General features: G+C 41.7%; 1 protein-coding gene across 6 annotated transcripts in view; it reads left to right on the plus strand.

Annotated features, from left to right (window-relative positions):
* Positions 1-21,399, plus strand: part of LOC116389263 (collagen alpha-1(XXIII) chain-like) — a 123,929-nt gene that overhangs the window by 88,567 nt on the left and 13,963 nt on the right. For 3 of the 6 annotated variants that reach the window (XM_031857819.1, XM_031857818.1, XM_031857814.1), the window contains exons 3-9: positions 3,172-3,216; positions 7,261-7,268; positions 8,387-8,413; positions 15,625-15,651; positions 15,737-15,763; positions 17,997-18,023; positions 18,880-18,906. In XM_031857819.1, the coding sequence (XP_031713679.1) occupies positions 3,172-3,216; positions 7,261-7,268; positions 8,387-8,413; positions 15,625-15,651; positions 15,737-15,763; positions 17,997-18,023; positions 18,880-18,906 (188 nt within the window). The remainder of the gene's footprint in view (positions 1-3,171; positions 3,217-7,260; positions 7,269-8,386; positions 8,414-15,624; positions 15,652-15,736; positions 15,764-17,996; positions 18,024-18,879; positions 18,907-21,399) is intronic. The other 3 variants (XM_031857817.1, XM_031857816.1, XM_031857815.1) reach the window with 2 other exon arrangements.

The following is a 21,399-nucleotide window of genomic DNA, read 5'->3' on the forward strand; positions in this document are numbered from 1 at the left end:
TGTGTGTGTGTGTGTGTGTGTGTGTGTGTGTGTGTGTGTGTGTGTGTTCGTTCTCACTCTGTTTCCAGGGAACTCTTTACATGCTCATATATTTAAATTCAGGACAGCTGATGCTGAGTGAGCGTGCATGAGTTCAGCACTGTTTGTGTGTCCCTCAAAGAGATTTATTGAATGTATTCACAGGATGTAGCTTTATTTCCTAGCTGTCTTTGTGGAGGTCCATCTTTCTTTCTTTGGGAGGTTTTCAACACCTGTAAGAGTGAAGGACGACCTCTTCCTTCAGCAGTTTTCCTCCCAACTTTTTTTTTGTGCATCTGTTAACTCTCTCCTTTGGCGTCAACCAACATATCATCCAGAAAAATGGAGCTATGTTTTTATCTTTGAGGTGTGCAAACTTCTTTTGACTTTGATGACCTTTGAAGAGAAGAAGAGAAAGGAAGTCAAATCATGATACAGCACATTACTGTGTCAAGTCTTTTACTCTCTGTTTCTATTTATGTGTGCTTGTGTGACTTTTCTGGCTCTGGTATGCCACCTCAGGAAATCAAGACTGACACCTAGGTCACTTCATGTGTCTGCGCGTTTATGTGTTGGTGTGTTTGTTTGTCTGTATCTCAGTGGGTATGTGTTCTCTGCTCTCTCCTGAAATAGGTATCTGAACTACTTCCACACATGTACACACAAACACACACACACACATATGCTCTGCTCTCCAGTGCTGCTGTTTTTCCCATTAATTCCTCCAGTCAGTCCAGTCCTACATCAGCTTGTCATCGCCCACCTCCACTCAGGACCAATCGCGCTCCCATGTTTCAGTCACTCTGACGCCCGCTCCTCCAGCGTTTGGCGACCGACCTGTCAGCATGCCGGCGGCTGCCTTTTATGTCTCAAATAAAGGTACAGCAGGCATGGCCCCCCGCGGCCCACATCTTATAATGCATATCCCTGCTTGAAGAGGCACTTTATATGGCCAACGACCATGTTGTACAGGGATGGTTAAGGGACTGTGAAGCCATCCATCCATTCTCACTGACTCCCTTCATCTTTTTTTGTGTCTCCACCATTTTTCGTCCTGGACCCTCCTGTCATTTTTAACTATCTCCTCGTCTGTCCCTGCAGTTTCACTTTTCTATCCCCACTGTCTTTCCTCCCCATCCCGCCCCTCTTACACATTTCTCTCTCCCCCCTTCCAGCTTGTCCTCCCCATCTCCCTCCCCTAAAGCCCTAGAGAAATGCTCTGGCCCTTTCTGCAGAGGCCTCGGCCCCCAGTCGAAAAGCTCCGGGCTGCCGTTTATGGCTGCGGGGGCTGAATGTGAGGAAGTACAGCCCACTATGGGATATGGAGACTATTAATATAAATGCTGCGGCTGGCAGAGTGTGTGTCTGCATGTTAGCTGGCGTCTGTGTCTGAGGTTTGAAGGTGTAGAGGTGTTAAATGATTAAAATTGTTCAAACATAAATTTTAAATGAGAGTCAGTAAGCTCACAGCTGTACTCATTCTTCATTGTTAGATATTAAATTGCTTCTTCTTGTTGCCAACAAAGTCTGGCAGCAGCTACAAATGGCAAACTAAATCAGATAAAGAACAAGAAGAAACAGCACTTGGGCCAATCTTCAACTCAACACAGGCAGCAGTTCACTCTTTTTTTTTAATGCTATTTCTTAAAGCCTTGAATTCCAAGTAATTGATAGCGTATTGCTGCTGAATAAAGGAGGTAAAGAAGGATGAAAGAGGGAGAGGTGAACGGTAGAGGGAGGTGGAGGAACATGGTTGAGCTCTCTTTGAAAGGCTTGGCAGAGTCGGGAAGTGATTAGGCCACTACAACAACTCCAATAATGACAATAGGGAAAACATGTCTGCAGCCAAAACCATTTAGCATCGGGAACGGTACCCAGTAGGGTTCCTATTTCAGTGAGTCATAGGAGTGTGGGAGGGGGCACATGGAAAGAAAGAGAAGTAAGGTGTTACCTACAGGAGGGTTTCAGGCCAAGGAGAATGTTTAGTTGCTGTTGTTTTACCTCTCAAGCTTTCATTCCTTACACATGCACTTTACAATGACTATGGTGACACATTTGAAACAATGGGTCTTTGTCTTCCTCGCGTTTCATTGACTTGTTATGAATGAACCCTGTAAAATGGTATTAAATATAAAGGATATCATGCCAAATAAATCAAGTTAAAGCTTTAAGTCCTGGGAAAAAAGTAAATACTACTGATGATCCGTGGAGAGGACATGGAAATAAGAGATCTGAATTTTTCTTATACAGCAGGATAGAGCAGCATGATAAGGGACAACTTAACAGTTGTTTCATTCTGACGTCTTTGTTAAGACACATGAAAACATAAACATGGACAAGCAACACAAATCAATATGATGGGTATTGGTTACAAGATAAGAAATGCTGAAAAAGACATGATGACCCTCCAAAGTGCTCACAGCAGCACCATGAACACAGCTTCAACATGTGGAGAAATCTAAAGCTTGGCCTGCCGTGCCTTGTAGCAGTTGTTAACCTTAAGGTGGACGACCTTTCTGAGCGTGAGCAGAAATCTGTGATTTTTTTTTTTTTTGTTTAGTCAGTTGCACCATCTCTTAAAACAATGCTTCTGCCAGGCAGACACTGACGCAGAGCTGTGGCGGTGTAGAAATGATTCATGGTCTTGTGGCAGCATGAGGTCTGAGACTCAGACTCGGGCCACATCATCTCCTGGTTTCACGACAGGTCTTCTGCTATTTTTCAAAACTTTACCAGACTTCTCCATCAACAGCAGAAACCCTTTCAGCGGAAAGGTGATGGTGCAGCTGCATCGCTGCAGGGTCAGAGCCAGAAGAGAGCAATGAGTCTGATGAACCTGATGTTCAGCCAGAATGCGAATCTGTTCTTAAATACGCCTGAAGGTCCGGGTCGTTCAGTCTGACATAAAACCGTACATTTGATTCCGAGTGTGACGGGATCTTTGTTGTCACTTTGTTTTTGTTGCTAGCATCTGAAACTTTCCTTTCGTCACTTAAGCACAGATTTTTCAGTACTGTGCCAGCTCACACAAAGCTAATGCCAGGCAACACATGACCACCAGCAGTGAAACGGCAAGTGATGCTCGCTTGTTCTCTACTCATCCGTGCAGTGCTGATTTGGGTGATTTAATGCTCTGTCCGTGTGTTTTCACAGGGCCTCCAGGAAAGCGTGGAAGGATGGGAAGAAGAGGGGAAGCTGGTAAGTGACGCTCGCCACCTGCTTTGTTTGTTCGTCTCTCCTTTTCTCTGTTTTCCTGGAAGACTCTTCGTCTCCCTCCTCCCTGTCTCACTCGCTTCTCCTGGGTGACTGGATGAGTTCGAGGGCTGGTACAAGTGACCCACGAGTCAGGCCGAGGGATGATGGGCTACAGTGGGCCCTTCTCCCTGTCCCTCCCTATCTGCGCAGACATAGCGCAAACCTTGGCCATGTGGTTGCACTAACTTTGCCCAGATGTCAGTCGTTCTCGTTGAGCGGTAGCAGCTGCAGTAGTGCGGGCCTAATGAGATTCTCCCTTGCCAACATCACTACCCCGCCATCATTCTGTTGCTTTGTCTTTCCTCCCAGACCGTAAAAACACTCATCGAGGAACCAAAACAGCGCAGAGAAAAATACATAACTCCTGTTACTCAAGGGGTCGTCATGACAGAGTCACCCCCATTTTAAATGTTGACTCCACAACACTGTTGTGCAACGCTGTTAGACGATGTTATCGAAACCTGCGGGACTAGTTGTTCTGCAGGATATGTGTCAGGTGGGAACATTTCCAGTCTGGTTGTGATTCATTGTTGTGGGTATTTAGTTGATGAGATCTGTTGCTGTGAAGATGTTGACTACGTGAAAGCTCACCCGTAACTTTAATGCTCTACTTAGCGCACCAAGATACTTTCTGAAGTTAACTCTCTCTCTTTCAAAGCAGTATAGTATATTTTACATTAAATCTTACAAGCTGTTTTAGCGCCTTTATTTATTTTTATTTTCTGTTGGCATCTGGCTGGAGTGGGTTTGGTTATTAGCAAGTATGAAAATTAAATCGTTGACATTAATAAAACTATTAATAACAATAGGGTTATTAACATATTGATAATAGCGGGGCACCACCCTGGGATCAGGGACCAATAACCAAACTATAAATTAAGATTTAAAAATCGGTGTTCACTCAAAATGTCAATAGTCAAAGTACTACTACACATTCAGAGTGAAGGGTAGAATCAGAGCATTGACTATAACAACCAGCTATTATCACAACACACATGCACAAAATAATCATAAAAAAACTGCTTTTTAAAGCTATAACAGTTTATTTATCTTTAACAATACTGATAAAAAATTGATAATATTATAAATAAACAAACATCTATTGTATATTACTACCTAAAAGCAACAAACAATCGTGTGTGTGTGTGTGTGTGTGTGTGTGTGTGTGTGTGTGTGTGTGGGTGTGTGTGTGTGTGTGGGGAAGAAGGGGGGAAAAGAAGAAGAAAGCACTCAAAATAAGGCAAATCCTCACCGCAGCAGTTAAGTACAGTAACTGTAACTCTATCACACAGAAGCCCGACTAGCGAATTTAAGGCTCGGCCACCGCAGACCTTTAAGTAATAAAGTACAGTTTACCGACTTTACTCGCGGTGGCGGATTTAAACACAACAAAGCTCAAAAGTGTGGAACAGCACTATCACAGCAGCAGCACGACAATTATGTTTCACAGCACTGAATTGGACAGTACAGTTAAACTTAAAACAAAACAGACAAGGTAACAAACACACTACGACCTCTCTCTGCCCAAACAAAAGCCTCTTACATGTCACAGGGACTCCCTGGGGTTCCCGTGGCTCTCGTCCAATGAGGCACCAGTGTTGAGGTACGAACAAAATCTGACACTCGGGTGACATTTTGACGCCTGATGGGGAGTTGGCGCAATTTCACAATCTAGGCTTTCTAAAATCACATGCTGGCCTTTCTCTTTGTTTCAACCACATGGATAAGACTACTTTGTATTTTTCTTATTGTCAACAACGCCCATGAAAAGGTTAAAACCAACAATATGGTTTGTCAGTCTCTTGAAATGTTTTCACTTCCGTAGCCTGACTCTGGCTCTCACTCAGTGCCAATTGAGTCCTACTGAAGACAGACATCTTTAAATAGAAACCATAAATATATAGTTCCTTTTCAAAAAGGCTCAGTAAGCACGGCACTGTAGTTTTTTAGCAAACATTACTCAAACAGAAATAAAATTGTATTTGTAGGATGGCATGACAATGTATGTGGGATTGACCAGTACAATGTGGCTCACTGATGTGTTTTTAACAGTTTTTGGACGACAATGGTTGTTGGCTTTTGCATTTTCATGAGATTTCTTGACAATAAACAAAATACAGGATATCACTAGACTTTCCCTTTAAATCTCCATTTCCTCCTAATTATTCAACCTCTTACGTCTTTGATTCAACCAGGCGATCACCAGGACAAATACATGACTGTGCTTTAATCAGGGCGTCGTGTATTTTGGAGGATTATTATTACGGGAAGGCTCGCCGTTGAGGTTTCTCCCAAAATAGGACACCCATCGGCTGGTCGTTACTCATCGCAGGATGGCCTGCATTCTGAATGTGTGGTTCTGTTTAGGTCGTGTCTCTTGTTATTTACTGTTGGCGTCCTCGCGTTGCAGCCTGGGTTATATTGTGCGGGGGTAGGTTGCACCGAGCGGCTGTTGCGCAATCCTCTATCCGATGACTCCGGGACAACCTTTTACAAGACCAGAATAGGTTTTTCCCGTTCTCTCAGAATAACAAATAAAAGCGGAGAAAAGAAACGGAAACACAAACTTGAATAACAGGAAAGAGAGCAGACAGAGCAGTGTTGATGTCTCCTGCATCAACCCTCACTATTTTATTCTTCAGTTTGCTCTTTTACTTGGTTTTCTCTTCTGTTTACCTCTCTCTCTCTCTCTCTCTCTCTTCCCTGTCTCTTTCTTTCTCATAAGTGTCCACACTCACACACACCTGTCTTAAGTTCAATGGTTAAAGCCGGTCTCACGGTGGCTCTCCTACTAGTGCATTTGTTTACCTAACTGTCTGGCCCATGGGGTCCTTGTCCCGGCGTCTAGACGCAGCTACATTTGATTGACTTGGTCTTCATACCTCATTAACTTCAACACCTCTCTCTCTCTCTCTCTCTCTCTCTTTCCCTTTTCACCTCTCGCCCCAACCACCTTCACTTTTTCATCCCTCTTTCTACGACTCTTATCCCAAAAATTCCCTTTCCCATGAATCAATCAGCAAATTTTAAGGCTCACGTATATTCTGGTCACGTTAGCACGACTTTTTAGATGTTTAAATTGTAACAAAACACCACAAATAGCCCACTTCCCCCCAGAGCAGGTCTGTTTTCAATCTTCCTGAGTTTATGTCGATGTTTAGTGTTGCATCCATGGACTGCAGTGGTACCAGGACTGCAGTGGTGGCATAGCTCCAAATCATGCCGTAATTGTGTTAACAATCACATAAATCAGCATCATGATTGGTTTTGAATTTAGATCAGATAAGTATGAACCAATCACTAATATAGAATATTTTAATGTCAGAATGATATATTCACTTTGTAGGGGTTTGGGTGGTTTATTTGTGCCCTCAGCCTCGGACTTTTAAGAGAGTGTTTTTTATCAGAATATTCCATTTAGACCACTGAGAACGAGTCTTTTGATCATTACTGTTGTTTTTGGTTAGGCTAAGTAAGAAAAGCAGAATGTACATTTTGCTGCTGAGGCTCAACATCAGAGAATTTCAATCAGATCTGAAAGACTGCCCCGGAGAAATCTCGGATGCATCTTTTTTTATACTTTAAAAGGACGCACACTCTGCCAGCACACCCCCGACCTTTTCACTGCCCGTTTGTCCTCCATCTGGTACACCCATATCTTCTTGGGAAACAAAGTCTTGACATGACTTCATGCCCTAATGCAAAACATGGCCCATTATCCAGAAGTCTGTTTATCATAACGGGTTCACCACAAATTCCATTGGCAGCAGCTCTAATGAGCTTGTTCTGTACCATATTTAGATGGTTAATTACGGTCATCATCTAACAAACCGCATTGCCTGAGCAGTTGTTTTGTTGTTCACCACTTTTCCGAGGAATTGATTGCTGTACAAATCAAAGGCTACCATAACTCTCACACACTGTGCTTCATGTGTCAGATGTAGAGAATATATTTTCTAATACCTGATTTCTCTTTTTGTGTTGCAGGACTGCCTGTAAGTACAATTTCATCTCATCCAGGTAGTATTAAAATCAACTATTGAGTTATTGAACATGGATCTGTTGTTAGATTACTTTCACACTCACATACACACACTACTACACATGTTATTCTTCAGTATACGAACTATGGTTTTTCTCTCACAGCAGTAAAACATGAACACACGGACACAAACTGTCACAGACACACTCACACATGTGCATCCACAGAGCGCGGCAACAAATGGACCACCTAGGGAGTAATGGGTGTGTGTGCTGCTTGTGTGTGCGCGTGTGTGTGTGTGTGTGTGTTTCATGGTGATGACTTATTAACAGCAACGTATTCCCCTCTCTGGGACTATAACTCCTGCTGACAGTCTGTCACACACACACACACAGCAGATAAAACACACACATACACTAAGATTTCTTCATTTTTAAATGAAATGCTGTTATCTGCCTGGGAAAAGTGACCCTATTCTGATTTTATTTTATATATTTATTGTTTTATTTGAATTATTTTGGTCGCATATGGCACAGGTCAGATGCACCGGCGCACCTTATACATTGAGAGAAAATGGTCTGTGCAGCTGGTTTACACTAAGTGTGCATGAAACTATTTATGATTTATCTTCCTGGACACACCCAAAATCAAGCCTCTAGCACAAAAAAAGGCGAGGAGAATGTGTGGTAATGCGGAGTCACCTGTGAAAACAATTTGTCTGAGTAAAGATTATCGACTTCAAGCCTCCAAAAAATAACTCAAAAACAATGTAGATGGCGATTTATTTTCTAATTACACAATCAAACAAAAGTCCAATATGTGCTCATGTTTGTAAGCAAATGAGGAGCCAAAAAGTTTGCACTGTAAACATACTGTACTGTAAAGTTAAGCTTGCAGTCAATCTTCATTAATTCCAGCTTCAAATTGATATAGAGTCATTTAGTTCTTTCATAAATTCTTTGTACGAACCAGTAAGAACTGAACCATGATCCTGTGTACCGTTTAATACTTTAGAGTAAAGTGTACCAGGTCTTGTGACCTGGGTTAGTGTATTTATATATATATATACAGCTGTTGGTTTCTGTTCTAACCTGTCTCGATGCTTCATGCTTTAATCTCTAACCTCACCAGGGCAAGGCTGGACGGGATGGATACCCGGTAAATTTGATTTGTTATTCATCCTGTCACTCTTCAATTCACCCGATCACATCTCTGTTTCCATTCCTCTTTCTTCTCTGGATTTATTGCTAATTTTCCTGCAGCTTCATTACGCCTTTCTCTGTTTTTTCCTCTCTGCACTTTTTGAAGAAATTACATTTACTCGAATCGTCGCCCGGTTACTTGCCTCTTAATGCTTCCTTCAACATTTGCTCCTCGCTGATGATGCATCCTGCCCCATGACTGATAAGTGACTCAAATACAGTTGTATTTAAGCACAAACAGACACATAAACCGCCCATTGGTAAAATGATACAAGTCTTTTATTTTCCACGGGCAATTTGAAACATCTCTTACTTACAGACACAAGGCATAAAATAGTGTCATAAAACATATTTAGCACACGTGTGACAATGAGTAAACATGAAGAGCAGTAAACATAAATACAGATATTGTGAAGATGTCATCTGTAAACTGAAGTGTAAAACATACCAAGGAAAATGTAAAACATTCATCCGCAAGACACAAATTACGGCCTTCAGCTTTTAAATGGGTTTTCTAATGTTTAAACAATTTAAGAGAAGATATACCTTATTGTCCTTAAGGGGATATTTTGCTTGGACAATAGTGCTGCACATAGCTGCAGCCAGCTTAAACCAATACATAGTCAATAAGACAACAGGGGTACAACAAAGATGCAGTAGAAAAAGATATGTAAGATATTGCACATGCCCTGAGAGATAAAAGAGTATGAGTACATATAGGCATTATAGAAATCAGGAGAGAATCATAAAAGCCATAAACTGATAATGCATAATACATAATACATGAAAACAAAATTCAATAACTGGGAACATCCATGGCTTCTGAATTCAAAGCAGATCACTGTTTTCCACAGTGGTGGAATGTAACTTCACTGAGGTACTGTACTTAAGTACAATTTTACTTGAGTATTTTCCACTTTATACTACTTTATATACTTCTACTGCCCCACATTTCAAAGGAAAATATTGTACTTTTACTCCAAAACATTTATTTGATAGCTTTAGTCTCCAGTTTGATGATTTAGACTATAAATACAAGATATCAACTAAAGAAGTAGCATATATTACCAAAGGACAGGTACCTAGCAGCAGATAAAGTAATTAAAATGAGTCTCACCTTCACCAGCTACAACATTAATGTGATGTAATGCAACAGTAACAGCAATCCAGTGATGTATTATATACAGTATATTACTCTGAACTGCATCCTGATACTTAAGTAAAACTTTGAATGCACTGGTAATCAAGTATTTTTGTGCTGTAGTGTTGAAGTAAAAGATCTGACTACTTCTTCCACCAATGATGCGTACCATAGACTGAGATTCAGCTCTTGTGATATCCAGAGATACAGCGGCCTCTTGTGGCCGGTTAGACTCACGCTGAGATGAAACGTATTACTGCTCTGTTGCTGATTTGTGGTATAGCCATTGTCAAATTCTCATCACGTGATACAGATACACCCTCATCATCCAGGAGCTCGGCTTGCACCAGCAGATGGATTCCTCAGAACTGGACGTCTGCATGGTGTGCAGCTCACGTGAAACATTAGCATGTGCAGGCTCTAAGTGTGAGCGTGTTACATGTTCAGTGAGACGCTCTGTCCCGCTATCGTATGACCCCCCTCCCTCTGTCTGGTTACCACGACAACCCGCAGTAGCCCCCCCCCCCCCGGTGTTGTGTTCCACGGCGTCTTGTTGGTTGTGTCGTTGTCTCACTGGGAATTTTGGGAAGTTCATTACCCATGGGGCTCGCTCCCAGTCAGATTCCCAGTCTGCCTGGCACTGCTCGGCCCTCCTGACGGGAAATGCCTGCTGCTAATTACACACAGGTGGGCTGAGTGCACAGAGAAGTGTGTGCACATTTGTGTTTGTTTACCTGTGACTCTATATATCGTTGTCACTGTCTTCATTAGAAATCCCAAAGTTTTTGCACATGCTGTTTTTAACTTTAAAACATCTGCTCATGTGAGGTGTGCAATCTGGGTAATCCTTCCAGGTCTAGTCACCATAATGAATCTGCATAGTCCTTATATGAGAGGCCTGTTATGATGACTAGATGTGGGTATGATGACTAAAGAAGCTGTATGAGGTAACAGTGAAACAACAGTAGATTCATCATAATAGCAATAAACATGGGACAGCACATTCTTTCATTTTAGCAGCAGAGATGATCAAGTTTCAAACACTGTGGCTTAAAGAGGCACATTCTTCCAGTCGGTTAGCAGTGTTTGTGTATCTGTGTCCATATGTGCAGATGTGAGTGAACTCCATCCTACCACCCAAAGTTTATGTAGATCTCTGGAACAAAGGCCAGAGCTGTGGAAGTGGTCAGTGGTCTGTGTGTGATATGTTTTCACACCAATAACTTCTCTCACATGGACTGCTCATATGGAGAGGGGCATACGCACATTAACACGAATGAGTCAAGTCAGTTTCCGGAGGGCAGCGCGGTGCTTACTTGTGTTGTGCCAGTGACTTGTGCCAGCAACTTTTTCTTTCTTTATTGTTCCATTGTTAAAACAAACAGTGAGATCGCTCTCCAGCACTTTTTCCTTGCTATCACTCTTGCAATGACGTACTGTCTCAGCACAATACAACACAATTCAAGCCTTTAACCCTCAGCAAGCAGGACTCTTAATTCTGTGACTGTACACATTAACACATAATTCATCAGTATAAACATAACAGCAGTGGTGGAAAGTAAGTAAGTACATTGACTCAAGTAATGTGCAGGTTTTTAGGTACTTTAATTGTACTTTACTTGAGTATTTCCATTTTCTACTGCATTTGAGAGGCAAATACTGTACTTTTTCCTCCACTAGATTTATTTAACAGCTTTAGTTACTAGTTACTTTGCAGATTGAGATTTATGATACAAAATATAATCAATAAATGAATTAAGATGTGTCACTATAAAGACTCAATTAGTCCCTGCTTTCCAGCACTATATAAAGTAATTTGGCTTCAACTAGTCCCACCTTTACCGGCTGCATCATTAAAACAATGTGCACATCAATAATTACAATCCAGTGGTATCATATCTTTTTGAAATGAGCCATTTTGCATAATGTGTGTTTACTTTTGGAAGTAAAAATTTTGATTGCATGACCTGAGAGTATTTTCATACTGTAGCATTACTACTTTTACTTGAGTAAAAGATCTGAATACTTCTTCCAGCACAGAACCAGTTGTCATACAAGCTATGTGCATACCTGTGTGTGCCTGTTTGCCAGTGTGTGAGTGTGCATGTGCTGCACTTCATTCAGGCGACATACACATGTGTAACAGTTGATAGGTTCTTCAGACTAATGCATGCAGCAGTCCACTTCCATTGAAGCATTAGTTATGTGATGAACAGTGTTAATGACATGCGGCCTGTGTGTATCTCAAGCATAACGCCATAAGTGTGTGCGCGTGTTTGTGCGTGCTGATGTATGTTTTTTTTCTCCTCATGTAACCCCCGTCACTTCGTCCTCTCATAAATCACAGGCGAGAGGTTTGACTTTCAGAAAAAGAGCCTTCCCACTGTCAAACAATCAAAATCAAGCAGGCTGACAGAACAGTGCAGAGGGGTAAACACACACCAGTTGATTCTCATTTGAATGTCCTGCCACTGGCGTGTTTATACAAAAATGCCAGTCTGTGAAAGACAGCGGCCCTCACTCAGCAGAAAAAGGCCAAGGCCTCTATTGTTCAGCTTTCCAGGCCGCTGAGTGCAGATAAAAGCCAGACAGTCACCCGACAACATGTCAGTAATTTTCTGTCCCAAACACACAGCACTCTGGTATGCTTTATGGGGCTTTTTGCTTCTGGATGCAGCCACTATTTTTTCAAGAAGGCAAATGTCATGTATCACAAATGATGTTAGCCCTGACATAGACTGGAGCGCTATCCCTGTGGCAACAAGAAAGTAAACAGAAGAGGGACTGAAAAATATTCACCAGAGGGTTGGTGGACCACTGCCAGAGAGGAAAAGATAATGGTATCAAAGGAGGAAAGTAGAACCAGGGCAGTGGAAAGGGTTTGCTCACTCTCACCATCGTCCTTAATTTTGACGCCTCTTAATTGAGCCCATTGAGTCTAATGTGTGCGACACATTACCATGTGTGTTTCTAGCTGAGACGTCTGCTCTGATGTGCAGACACCAAGTTTTCACGCAGCATCCTCAGCAATTACACCGTGCTGGATAATTACCAGTCTGCACCACAGGGAGTACAATAAAGACAGCAGAGACACCCCTCGCCATGTTTCATTGGGATTAAGGCACACACATGTATCAGCATGCACATACACTCACACACACACACAATCACACACTCAGACATATGCCCCCATGCAGGCCAAGTTATTTTCCAGAAATGTGTTTCAAAGCCATCTAATTGGTGGGAATGCTGAGTCAAAACTTTACATTTGTCGATCTACTGAGGGACGCTGCAGGACAAGATGGCGATGTAGACTAGAAATACACAACATTAAGCTCCTTTTATTCTGCCACCTGATCCATTTGTTGTTTGAGACAGAGAGATTTTACTAGTGGCTTTTCCAGCTCTTTTTCCTGCCTCGCAGACTTTTGTGTACTGTAGGTTTGTACTACACTGGCACACAGTGTGCAGTATAACAATGCAGCTGTAGAGACAGAAAAGCACAGAATATGTCAAAATCCAATTTCCCCTGGCTCCAAGTGTTCCCGACTCTTATTCTCATTCATAAAAACCCAACTGGCCCATTTTTCACTAAAAGTTCCTTCTGAGCTGTGTTGCTGATTTAAGTAAGGCTCATATTTTAAAGTATCTCATATAATCAGTCATAGAAGAGCTTCCTGGACTTGTTGGTTGAATTATTGCTCCAGGTAGATAATTCTGGGTCTTATTTTCTTCCATATATTGGCTACCTGTGGTTGTCGTAGGTTAAAGTATCTACTATATGCTTCTGAACTATGCAAACTGTCAACCGCCAGATATTAGATACAGGATTCTACTGTTGAGAAAAAGAAAAAAACCTCTCTTGCACACAGACACACACAGCTATAGTCCCCTCTGTTCACGGGCCACTGTGTGGCTTGTTAGCAGCCATAAATCAGTCTGTTTTTAATCCGGTTCAGACTTCGCAGCAGCCGATGACCTCACCGTGTACACATCGTCTGCTCGTCCTGACGAGCCTTGAAGGAGCCGGCCGCTGATAAATGCTGCCAGATGCAGAGAGATCCCTGCACACAAACACACACACACACACACACACACACACATACACACATGCATAGATCCAGAGACATGGACACAGATACCTGGGAAAACTCACTGTGACATTTGCAGGCTCATTCAAATTCTGACTCCTGCATGCCCGACATGATGAAAGCAGCGTGCTGCATTTAATAGAGTGGTGAAACTACAACCTGTTCTGTACTGTATGTAGCATCCAGCATGACATCCTCACTCTACACACTCCTCTCAACTGTCAGGGTGAAATTATTGCCATCCGATTGGTCCCAGTGATTTGTTCCACCCCCAACTCAGCCACCCACTGCTAATTTCACAAGGGGCCCTATATCAGGAACCTCAAAGATGTTTTGCTGTACTTTTTATAACCCAGACTAGCCAGTTCCGTTTTTGAAGAGAGTTTGTAGCCACAGCCGTCACATTACAAGACTAAAGAGAGGCAGCAAACGATCACACGAACTATTAATGAGAGCGTCTCCAAAGTATCACTCCCTCCTTGCTGGCTTCTCCTCTTGCCCACTGTCCATCAATCAAAGCAGGCAGCGACGACACTGTGGTAGGTTTTCACTACAAGACCTCAGGTCGGATAGCCCCCATGGGGCCACTAAAACAGGGAGATGAAGAGAAAAGCTCTACTCGTGAAAGCCATCCAAGGCCAGAGATGACGATTGTTAATGATGGTTTCCAGTCTGCAGAGCCACCAGGACTGTGAGCGGTTGTGCAACACGACTCGAGGGATCCTGTAAAAACTGTTAGCTTAACTTTGAGTGCGGCCATTAAGGAGGAAGTCAACATTAGCCTTTACTACATACATCACATTTAAGTGTTTTAGGAAAGTTTGATCCAACTGTTCCTTTATGTTTAAATAGGGATCTAAAGGTTTGTGCCTTTGAACTGAGTGTTGCTTTGCAGAGGAGGTTCAATGACTCCTCGACTGTTTTTATAGAGGTAAACAAAGTGGACAACTCCAACTGCTGTTTCAACACTTGGGTGAGGTTGGATGGGGACTTTAAGTACTTAACTGCCTGCTGGATTATCTCATCACCACAATGTAATGTAATGTAATTACAGCTGGACAAAATCCACCCAGAGTCTATTATGTTGGACACCACACTCTAAATCTTAGAATAATTACAATCCACCTGGAAACGTCTCATTATTTGAGTCTCACTTGTGCACACAAATACACACACACACACACACACACACACACACACACACACAGTTAAATGGGGCAGGATGTACAAAGAACATTTGTAAAAAATGTTCTTCATTTTCCTACTTTTTCATCCAATATTTGCAGCTGTTTTCTCTCCGTTGTTTACAAACGCTCTTTTTACTGTCCTCCCTTGAAACGTTTGTCTTGCCAAATCCACTTAACTGTTTTTCCCAACTTAAGATCACTTACATTGTCTCCTCAGATATACGGAGAAAAGACTCAAACATCATAACAATACTAATAAATAACAGCCGTTTATGATACTTTGGAGGAGGGAGACAGTGCTGTCAGTGGATTTAAAACAAATTATGTCTTAATCATGTTCTTTGCTCAGACTAATAGACATTTCTGGAAGGATTAGATTAACGTTTTTTGGACATAAATGTATTCACTGTTTTTCTGAGAGTAAGATGAGGAGGTTGATACCAATCTGATGTCTGTAAAAAGTGTACTAATCAACACATATCTTCTCTGTTTGATATGTTCAAAGCTGAAGTGCACAAATGATATGTGGTGGTTTTATTGGGGTTATGTAGATTGTTTCCTTACCAGTCGCAGTGATTAGCAAGCTAACGTTCTTGGCTCTAGTTTATGAGACTTGAGAGTGGTATCAATCTCATCATCGATTTCATGGCAAGAAAGTGAATAATCATATTTCCCAAAATGGCAAACTAGTCATTTAATGGTTCTTTGTTGCTCTCTTTTGCCTTTTTCTTCATCTCTCCTCCAACAGGGTCCTCTTGGCTTGGATGGGAAACCAGTGAGTACTCCCATAATGAAATGTCTGAAACTTGCTTCAAGTGACTGACAATAGTTTGATTTTAATTCTGTTTTTCTCATCTCAGGGTTTCCCAGGTCCCAAAGGAAGCCAGGTACACCATCACACACCTTGTCTTGTTTTAGTTTTCTAATAACAACACATATCAATTACACTGAAGCAATTCATTCGCAAAGATTTCATGCAAATCCAGGTGGGTACGTGGCCTGTGAGACAGGTGATGGTTTGCTAAACTTCATCAATCATCTCTACTGGTCCTAAGGGAACATTGCAACTGAGTGAAAAAAACCCGGTAGCCGTCGTGTTTCTTGTTCCACCTCTTAAGTCATCCCAGGGCTCACAGCCACGGGGGAATCATGGCTCAATTGAACCGGGTGCTGAAATCCCCTTTGCACTTCACCTCTGAGTCCCATCCATCACGTTTCCCCTGAAACCCTGCCGCGCCCTCCAGACACACCCATGTGTAGCGTGGAAACAGGCGAAGCAGAGCGAATGGGTTACACACCAGTGAGAAAAGCGAGGGAGAGAAAAGGGTTTATAACCTCACAGAGGCTCTTTAAAAAGTCATTATAGTACCCTCTCTAACCTCCCTCCTCCTTTGCCCACGAGAAGGACGAGTCATCTGCTGAAATGTAAACCCCTCACAGCTTAATGAGAGCTGTTTGAAAAGCTCCTTTCCAAACAACGTTAAACTGTTGTTTCCTACAAAATGAGACCTCAAGCTGAGTCTGTCCTTTAAAGAGGACTCTCCCCATCGCCGAGCGTCTGCCGTAAAACCCCAGCAGGTGTGACAAATACCACGGGACCAGAGTCGCCTAAGTACACAAGGGATGCTAGGTGAGATGAAAACAAGAGGATAAAGGATAAAAGCAGTTTAATTTGTTGTTGGATGACGGCCAGGGGAGTCGGAGGGTTATTCTACAGGAATAAATCAAGTTTAAAGGAACACTGACAACGAGTTCAACAACCATAAACTAAAAAAGAAATTCATCTGTAGATGAAGTTCATTCAGTGTCATGGATATAGATAAAAACAAGGTCAATGATGAAACCTTTTATTTTTCCCACTTCTAAAATGACATAAATGATAGAAGATATTTTTAACATAAAACCTTTTGCAAGCATAGACACAAAGTTATTTCACATTCTTACTAAAAGCATTACAGATTAAAACCAGGGTAAAACTGACATCAAAAACTACACATTTGTAATAAAGGACGACTTCCAAATTTCGTTGCTCAACATTTTGGATCCCTTTAGAAACGTTGGGATCTCAACTAGAATTTAAAATAAAGTTAGCTTGATTTGAACAATGTTTGACTGACTGTATATTTGCCAATATTGAAAATTGAAAACCCCCAATGATAATTACACACCTACTACTACTACCTGCTGGTCACTTCTTCCTGCTCCTCCATATCTTCTTTCCCTGAGAAGGAGATAAGCTGCTGCTTGTTATCATGTAGCCAGTCACATTAACACACTGCAGCTCATCCTCTGCACCAGACCCCCTCTCAGCTCCGTACTACAGTGAAGACGAGAGAAAAGGGGGAACAAATCAGAGAGGGAGGTATCACACCGGATTGCATGGCAGATTTGGAGACTGAATAAAAGCAGAATGAGGGAACGAGTGTGTGAAATACAGGAATGGATGAGTGGAAAGAATAGACAGTTTAGAGAATAGAGTTATGAGAAAAGTGTCTGGGCTGTAAGATGTAAGATCTGCTCACAGTAGTTGCTTTTAGAGAGGCGGCAGGTGAGATCAGAGAGAGTCGTTCTCCCAGTATGTGGTGCCGCCACGCTTGGGGTCCTTGTGCCACTGAGTCAGGACAGACAGATAGACGAGGGCACGGCACAGCCCAACCAATCTGTGGGCCTGATGTTCATGAGACAATGTCAAAGGCCCAACACACAGTGTCACCTTGTGTCAGCGTCTAGCCTATACTGTACATGAGTGCATGGGCCTCTTGTGTTAGACCCTGTGGTTTTAGTTAGCATTTCCAGCATTCCACGTCTAAAATATCTTCCCCTCTGAGAGGACGACCGAACAAAGGAACATGTTGCCCCTTTCAGTTTTATCTCTCAGCAAACCAGTTTTTGTCTCACAAAGAGAAGCCTTCAAAAGCATGCTCGCTCCAAGCTCATGTCATATGGTGCTTTTATTGTGAAATATGTTCAGACAGAAGTGACTTGTGATTGAGAAGTCTCAGTGGCACGGCTGCATTACTGCCTCGCCTCAGTTTAAGATGTACTGCACTGTACATGTTGCTCGTGTGATTTATTATTTATCTTGACCAACTGTCTCCGATTATCTCCTCCCTCCTACAGGGACTAGCCGGACCCAAGGGAGAAAAGGTATGCTTCAATATGGACTTCGACTGCCCTGCCAGACAAGTCAATGATTTTACTGTACACACACACTTACGCATAACCTCACAGGTGTTCTCTGCAGCCCTCCCACGTTCACGCTTTCACTGCACGCCCATCAAACGAGCCATAGATTACATGTAGTTGTGCAGGAGCTCGTATGTCTCCACACATTCTCACGTCAAGGCACTAAACAGGTCTACAGGCCTTCCGCAGGGCTCGATGATAGCCAGATGTTTTCCCTCTCTGTGAACCTCTGCCCAGCCTGAGATCATGTAAGTGACCGTAAGAGCTGAAAGAGCTGGCAGACGAGGCTCGTGCATGCGCATGCGGTCGTTTGCGTACGCACTGATGGCTCATTTTGTGAGTGTGTGTACGTTTTTTGCACTCGAGCGAAAATTGTCCAGATAAACGCAGCCGCAAGAACAACTGCAGTAAACAGCATCTGTCAGAGCAGGATTCAGGTTGATGAGCGGGGATTGCAAATGACGGATGATGAGCGGGGTTTGGGAAATTGGCTCCCTTCATGTAATCATGCCAGTAGCTCTGTGATGAGAACATGAACTCCAAATCCTCATCAGTGAACCTACAACCCCCAGCACGTGCGCTCTTACTTTGACTTCCATCCCGTCCCGTCAGATTGTGGTCTATCAAATGATTTATGCATGTTGACTTCCTGAGCTGTTTTTTTTTGAGTCTCTTCCTTCCCGTATTTAAGTATTAGTTTTTAAGCCTTTCTGTCACAGCCCTCTACAGTAGCAGTATTTCATTATATGCCTCGTCCTGTGTGCTTTTACAGTGTTAATAGCTTCTGACAATTGTTATTTTCCTGTTTTTCTCCCAGGGTGATCAAGGAGACGTTGGACCCAGGGTAAGTCATGTTTTCTGTCTTTGCCTGAGAAGGTGAAAAGAGATGTTTATGACTGTTTAATGTGCATTTTAAATGCTATTCTTTCTCTACAGCTGACCTGGCTGAAAAGGCCTTTCCTTTGATTGTTCTTTCTTCCTCAGCAAATCTTTGCAGTTTAAAGATGAGCTTCCATTTATATCTTCCTTACAGTTTTTGTCTTCTTTCTCTTTTTGTCTTTCTCTGTCTCTGCCAATCTCCTTTTTTTTCACTGCCTTTAAGGTCATGAGACACTCTTTCCCTTTACATATTATTTTGAAAGAACTACAAGTATAACACAAAGTCCATATCTAATTAAAGCTGTGACAAGCATTTACAAAATGCCTTTGTCTGAATGACAAAAAGCCACTAGTTATAAGGAAAAGTTTGGCATTTCAGGAAATACACTTTAAGATTCAAATGAAAAGATTGGTGCCACTCTAACAATGCAGATACTTTACTTGGCTGTAGCCAAAAGCAACATCTGCAGCTATCTATCATGTGTATGTGCAACTGACAGTGTCTTAGAACTGCAGGAAAAAACCTACACCAATGCATCTGAGATTTAAACCCAGACCAGACAGAGTAACAGACCATCACAAATTGGAAATTGTAGAGTTTTTACAACATCTGAAAAAACGACTCATCATTTCCCTGTTGTCACGCTGGGGGGGGACATTGTGTACGTGCAAACAGATAAACGTGAAAACACATCTGATCACAAGTTTTGTCACATTGTGTTCTACCCACATAACATTCACCACTTGGACCACTTTTAATAACTCAAAAGAAAGTATTTTCACCCTGGGCTGCTTCCCCAGCAACTGCACCAACAACGCAGTTCGGCTCCTGTGATGAGGTTTGAGTTGCCCACATTTCCAAAGCCAGAGATGAGAAATTATGATATTAAAGAACGATGGAAATACTTAAACGTCACCATCAAAACCAAATGGTTGGGGCGGTGCGCCAAAGCTGCCATCTAGTCTCACCCAAACTATGTTTTCTTTATATTATGGAGCAACCTAGCTCTGCATCTGGTCCGTGTTGTCAGTGTTGTCTTTTCATGTGATATCATTCCACCCGCTATATGAGATATGTAATTATCTCCCGTTTGATTCACTGTGGTTTGAAAATAAGCCCCCTGTGCTTTACATGGTAATTTGATTTGACTCTTTGAAGAGGTCAAGAATCCTGAATGATGTTTTTGTAGTTTGATTATTTTTAGAATATAATATCAGGTCAAGGTCACATTTCCTCACGTGCAAAAAAACGTAGCTACTGAGATTTTTTGTCAAAGTTTCTCCATTTTCCCTTGGATGATAAATTGTAGAAACATAACGTACAGAAATGATTAGTCACTCGATCGATAATTTAATGCAATAATTTGGATAATTAATATATATGATTTACAACTGACAAAAGTAACCGTGGTTGCAGTTTCTGAATCGGGAAAAAGAAAAGAATATATATATTCATACACCTAAATTCAAACAAGTCACATGGATAGCAGAAGCCAAGATATATATATATATATATATACGTATATATATGTAATATATGAATATTTTAACTTCCATAGCCATACCGAGTAAAAAATAAAACTAAAAACTAATATACAATCTATCTATTCTGGACAAAAAACGCAAATTAGCCAGTAACTTCCATATTGGCAGTGGCCTGTATTATGAGAACCATATGAGCCATTATAAAATGTTCATAAAAACCTCTTTAAAAGGCCTTTGTAGCCACTTGCTGCTTGTCATTATTATTGCTAACTTTCATTAGAAAATAACCATTAAATGAGCTTCAGAATAATAATAAGAAATAGATGTATGCTCATAAATCTTCTAAGAGTTGGAGCCTGACAATAATGGCATAACAGTGTGTGTTACGAGTATTGGAATGAGACTGAATGACTTTTATTTTTTAGCAGAGCACAAATCGAGTGTAAATTTGACAGGGCTGCCCAGCGGAACAGTATTGATGATGCGGCTCAGAAACATAACAGGAATTCTTGATTCCTATCGAGGCGTACGCCATTTGGTTTCCCAGCTTATCCCTTCAGATTTTGTTGATGATGGTTTGTGCAAGAATTAAATCTTTTTGGCATTCAGCATTACATAGTTCCTCCAAATAGTAAATATTGTATTTGGACGAGGGTTCTGGAGCTTGGATGTCGTTGGATAAGTCTGCAGCCGAAAAACCTCAGAGTATCGCTTAGAGACACAGGCTTGGTCCTAAAACAGGGGTGTCAAACTCATTTTCACTCCGGGCCACATCAGCATCATGGTTTCCCTCAAAGGGCCGGTTGTAACTGTAAGACTGTACAACTGTAACTACTCCTAACATATTGTTAAATAACTGTCTCTGCTTTTGATTATTGTTTATTCAAGTGTAAAAATATTGTACATGCAGTTATATAAATGTAAAATGACATTTAAGCACATTTCTGTTATTATAACATAAATCATTTTAATT

The sequence above is a fragment of the Anarrhichthys ocellatus genome, unplaced genomic scaffold (assembly GCF_004355925.1).
Source record: "Anarrhichthys ocellatus isolate YVR2014 unplaced genomic scaffold, GSC_Weel_1.0 scaffold19, whole genome shotgun sequence".
NCBI classification, from domain to species: Eukaryota; Metazoa; Chordata; class Actinopteri; order Perciformes; family Anarhichadidae; genus Anarrhichthys; species Anarrhichthys ocellatus.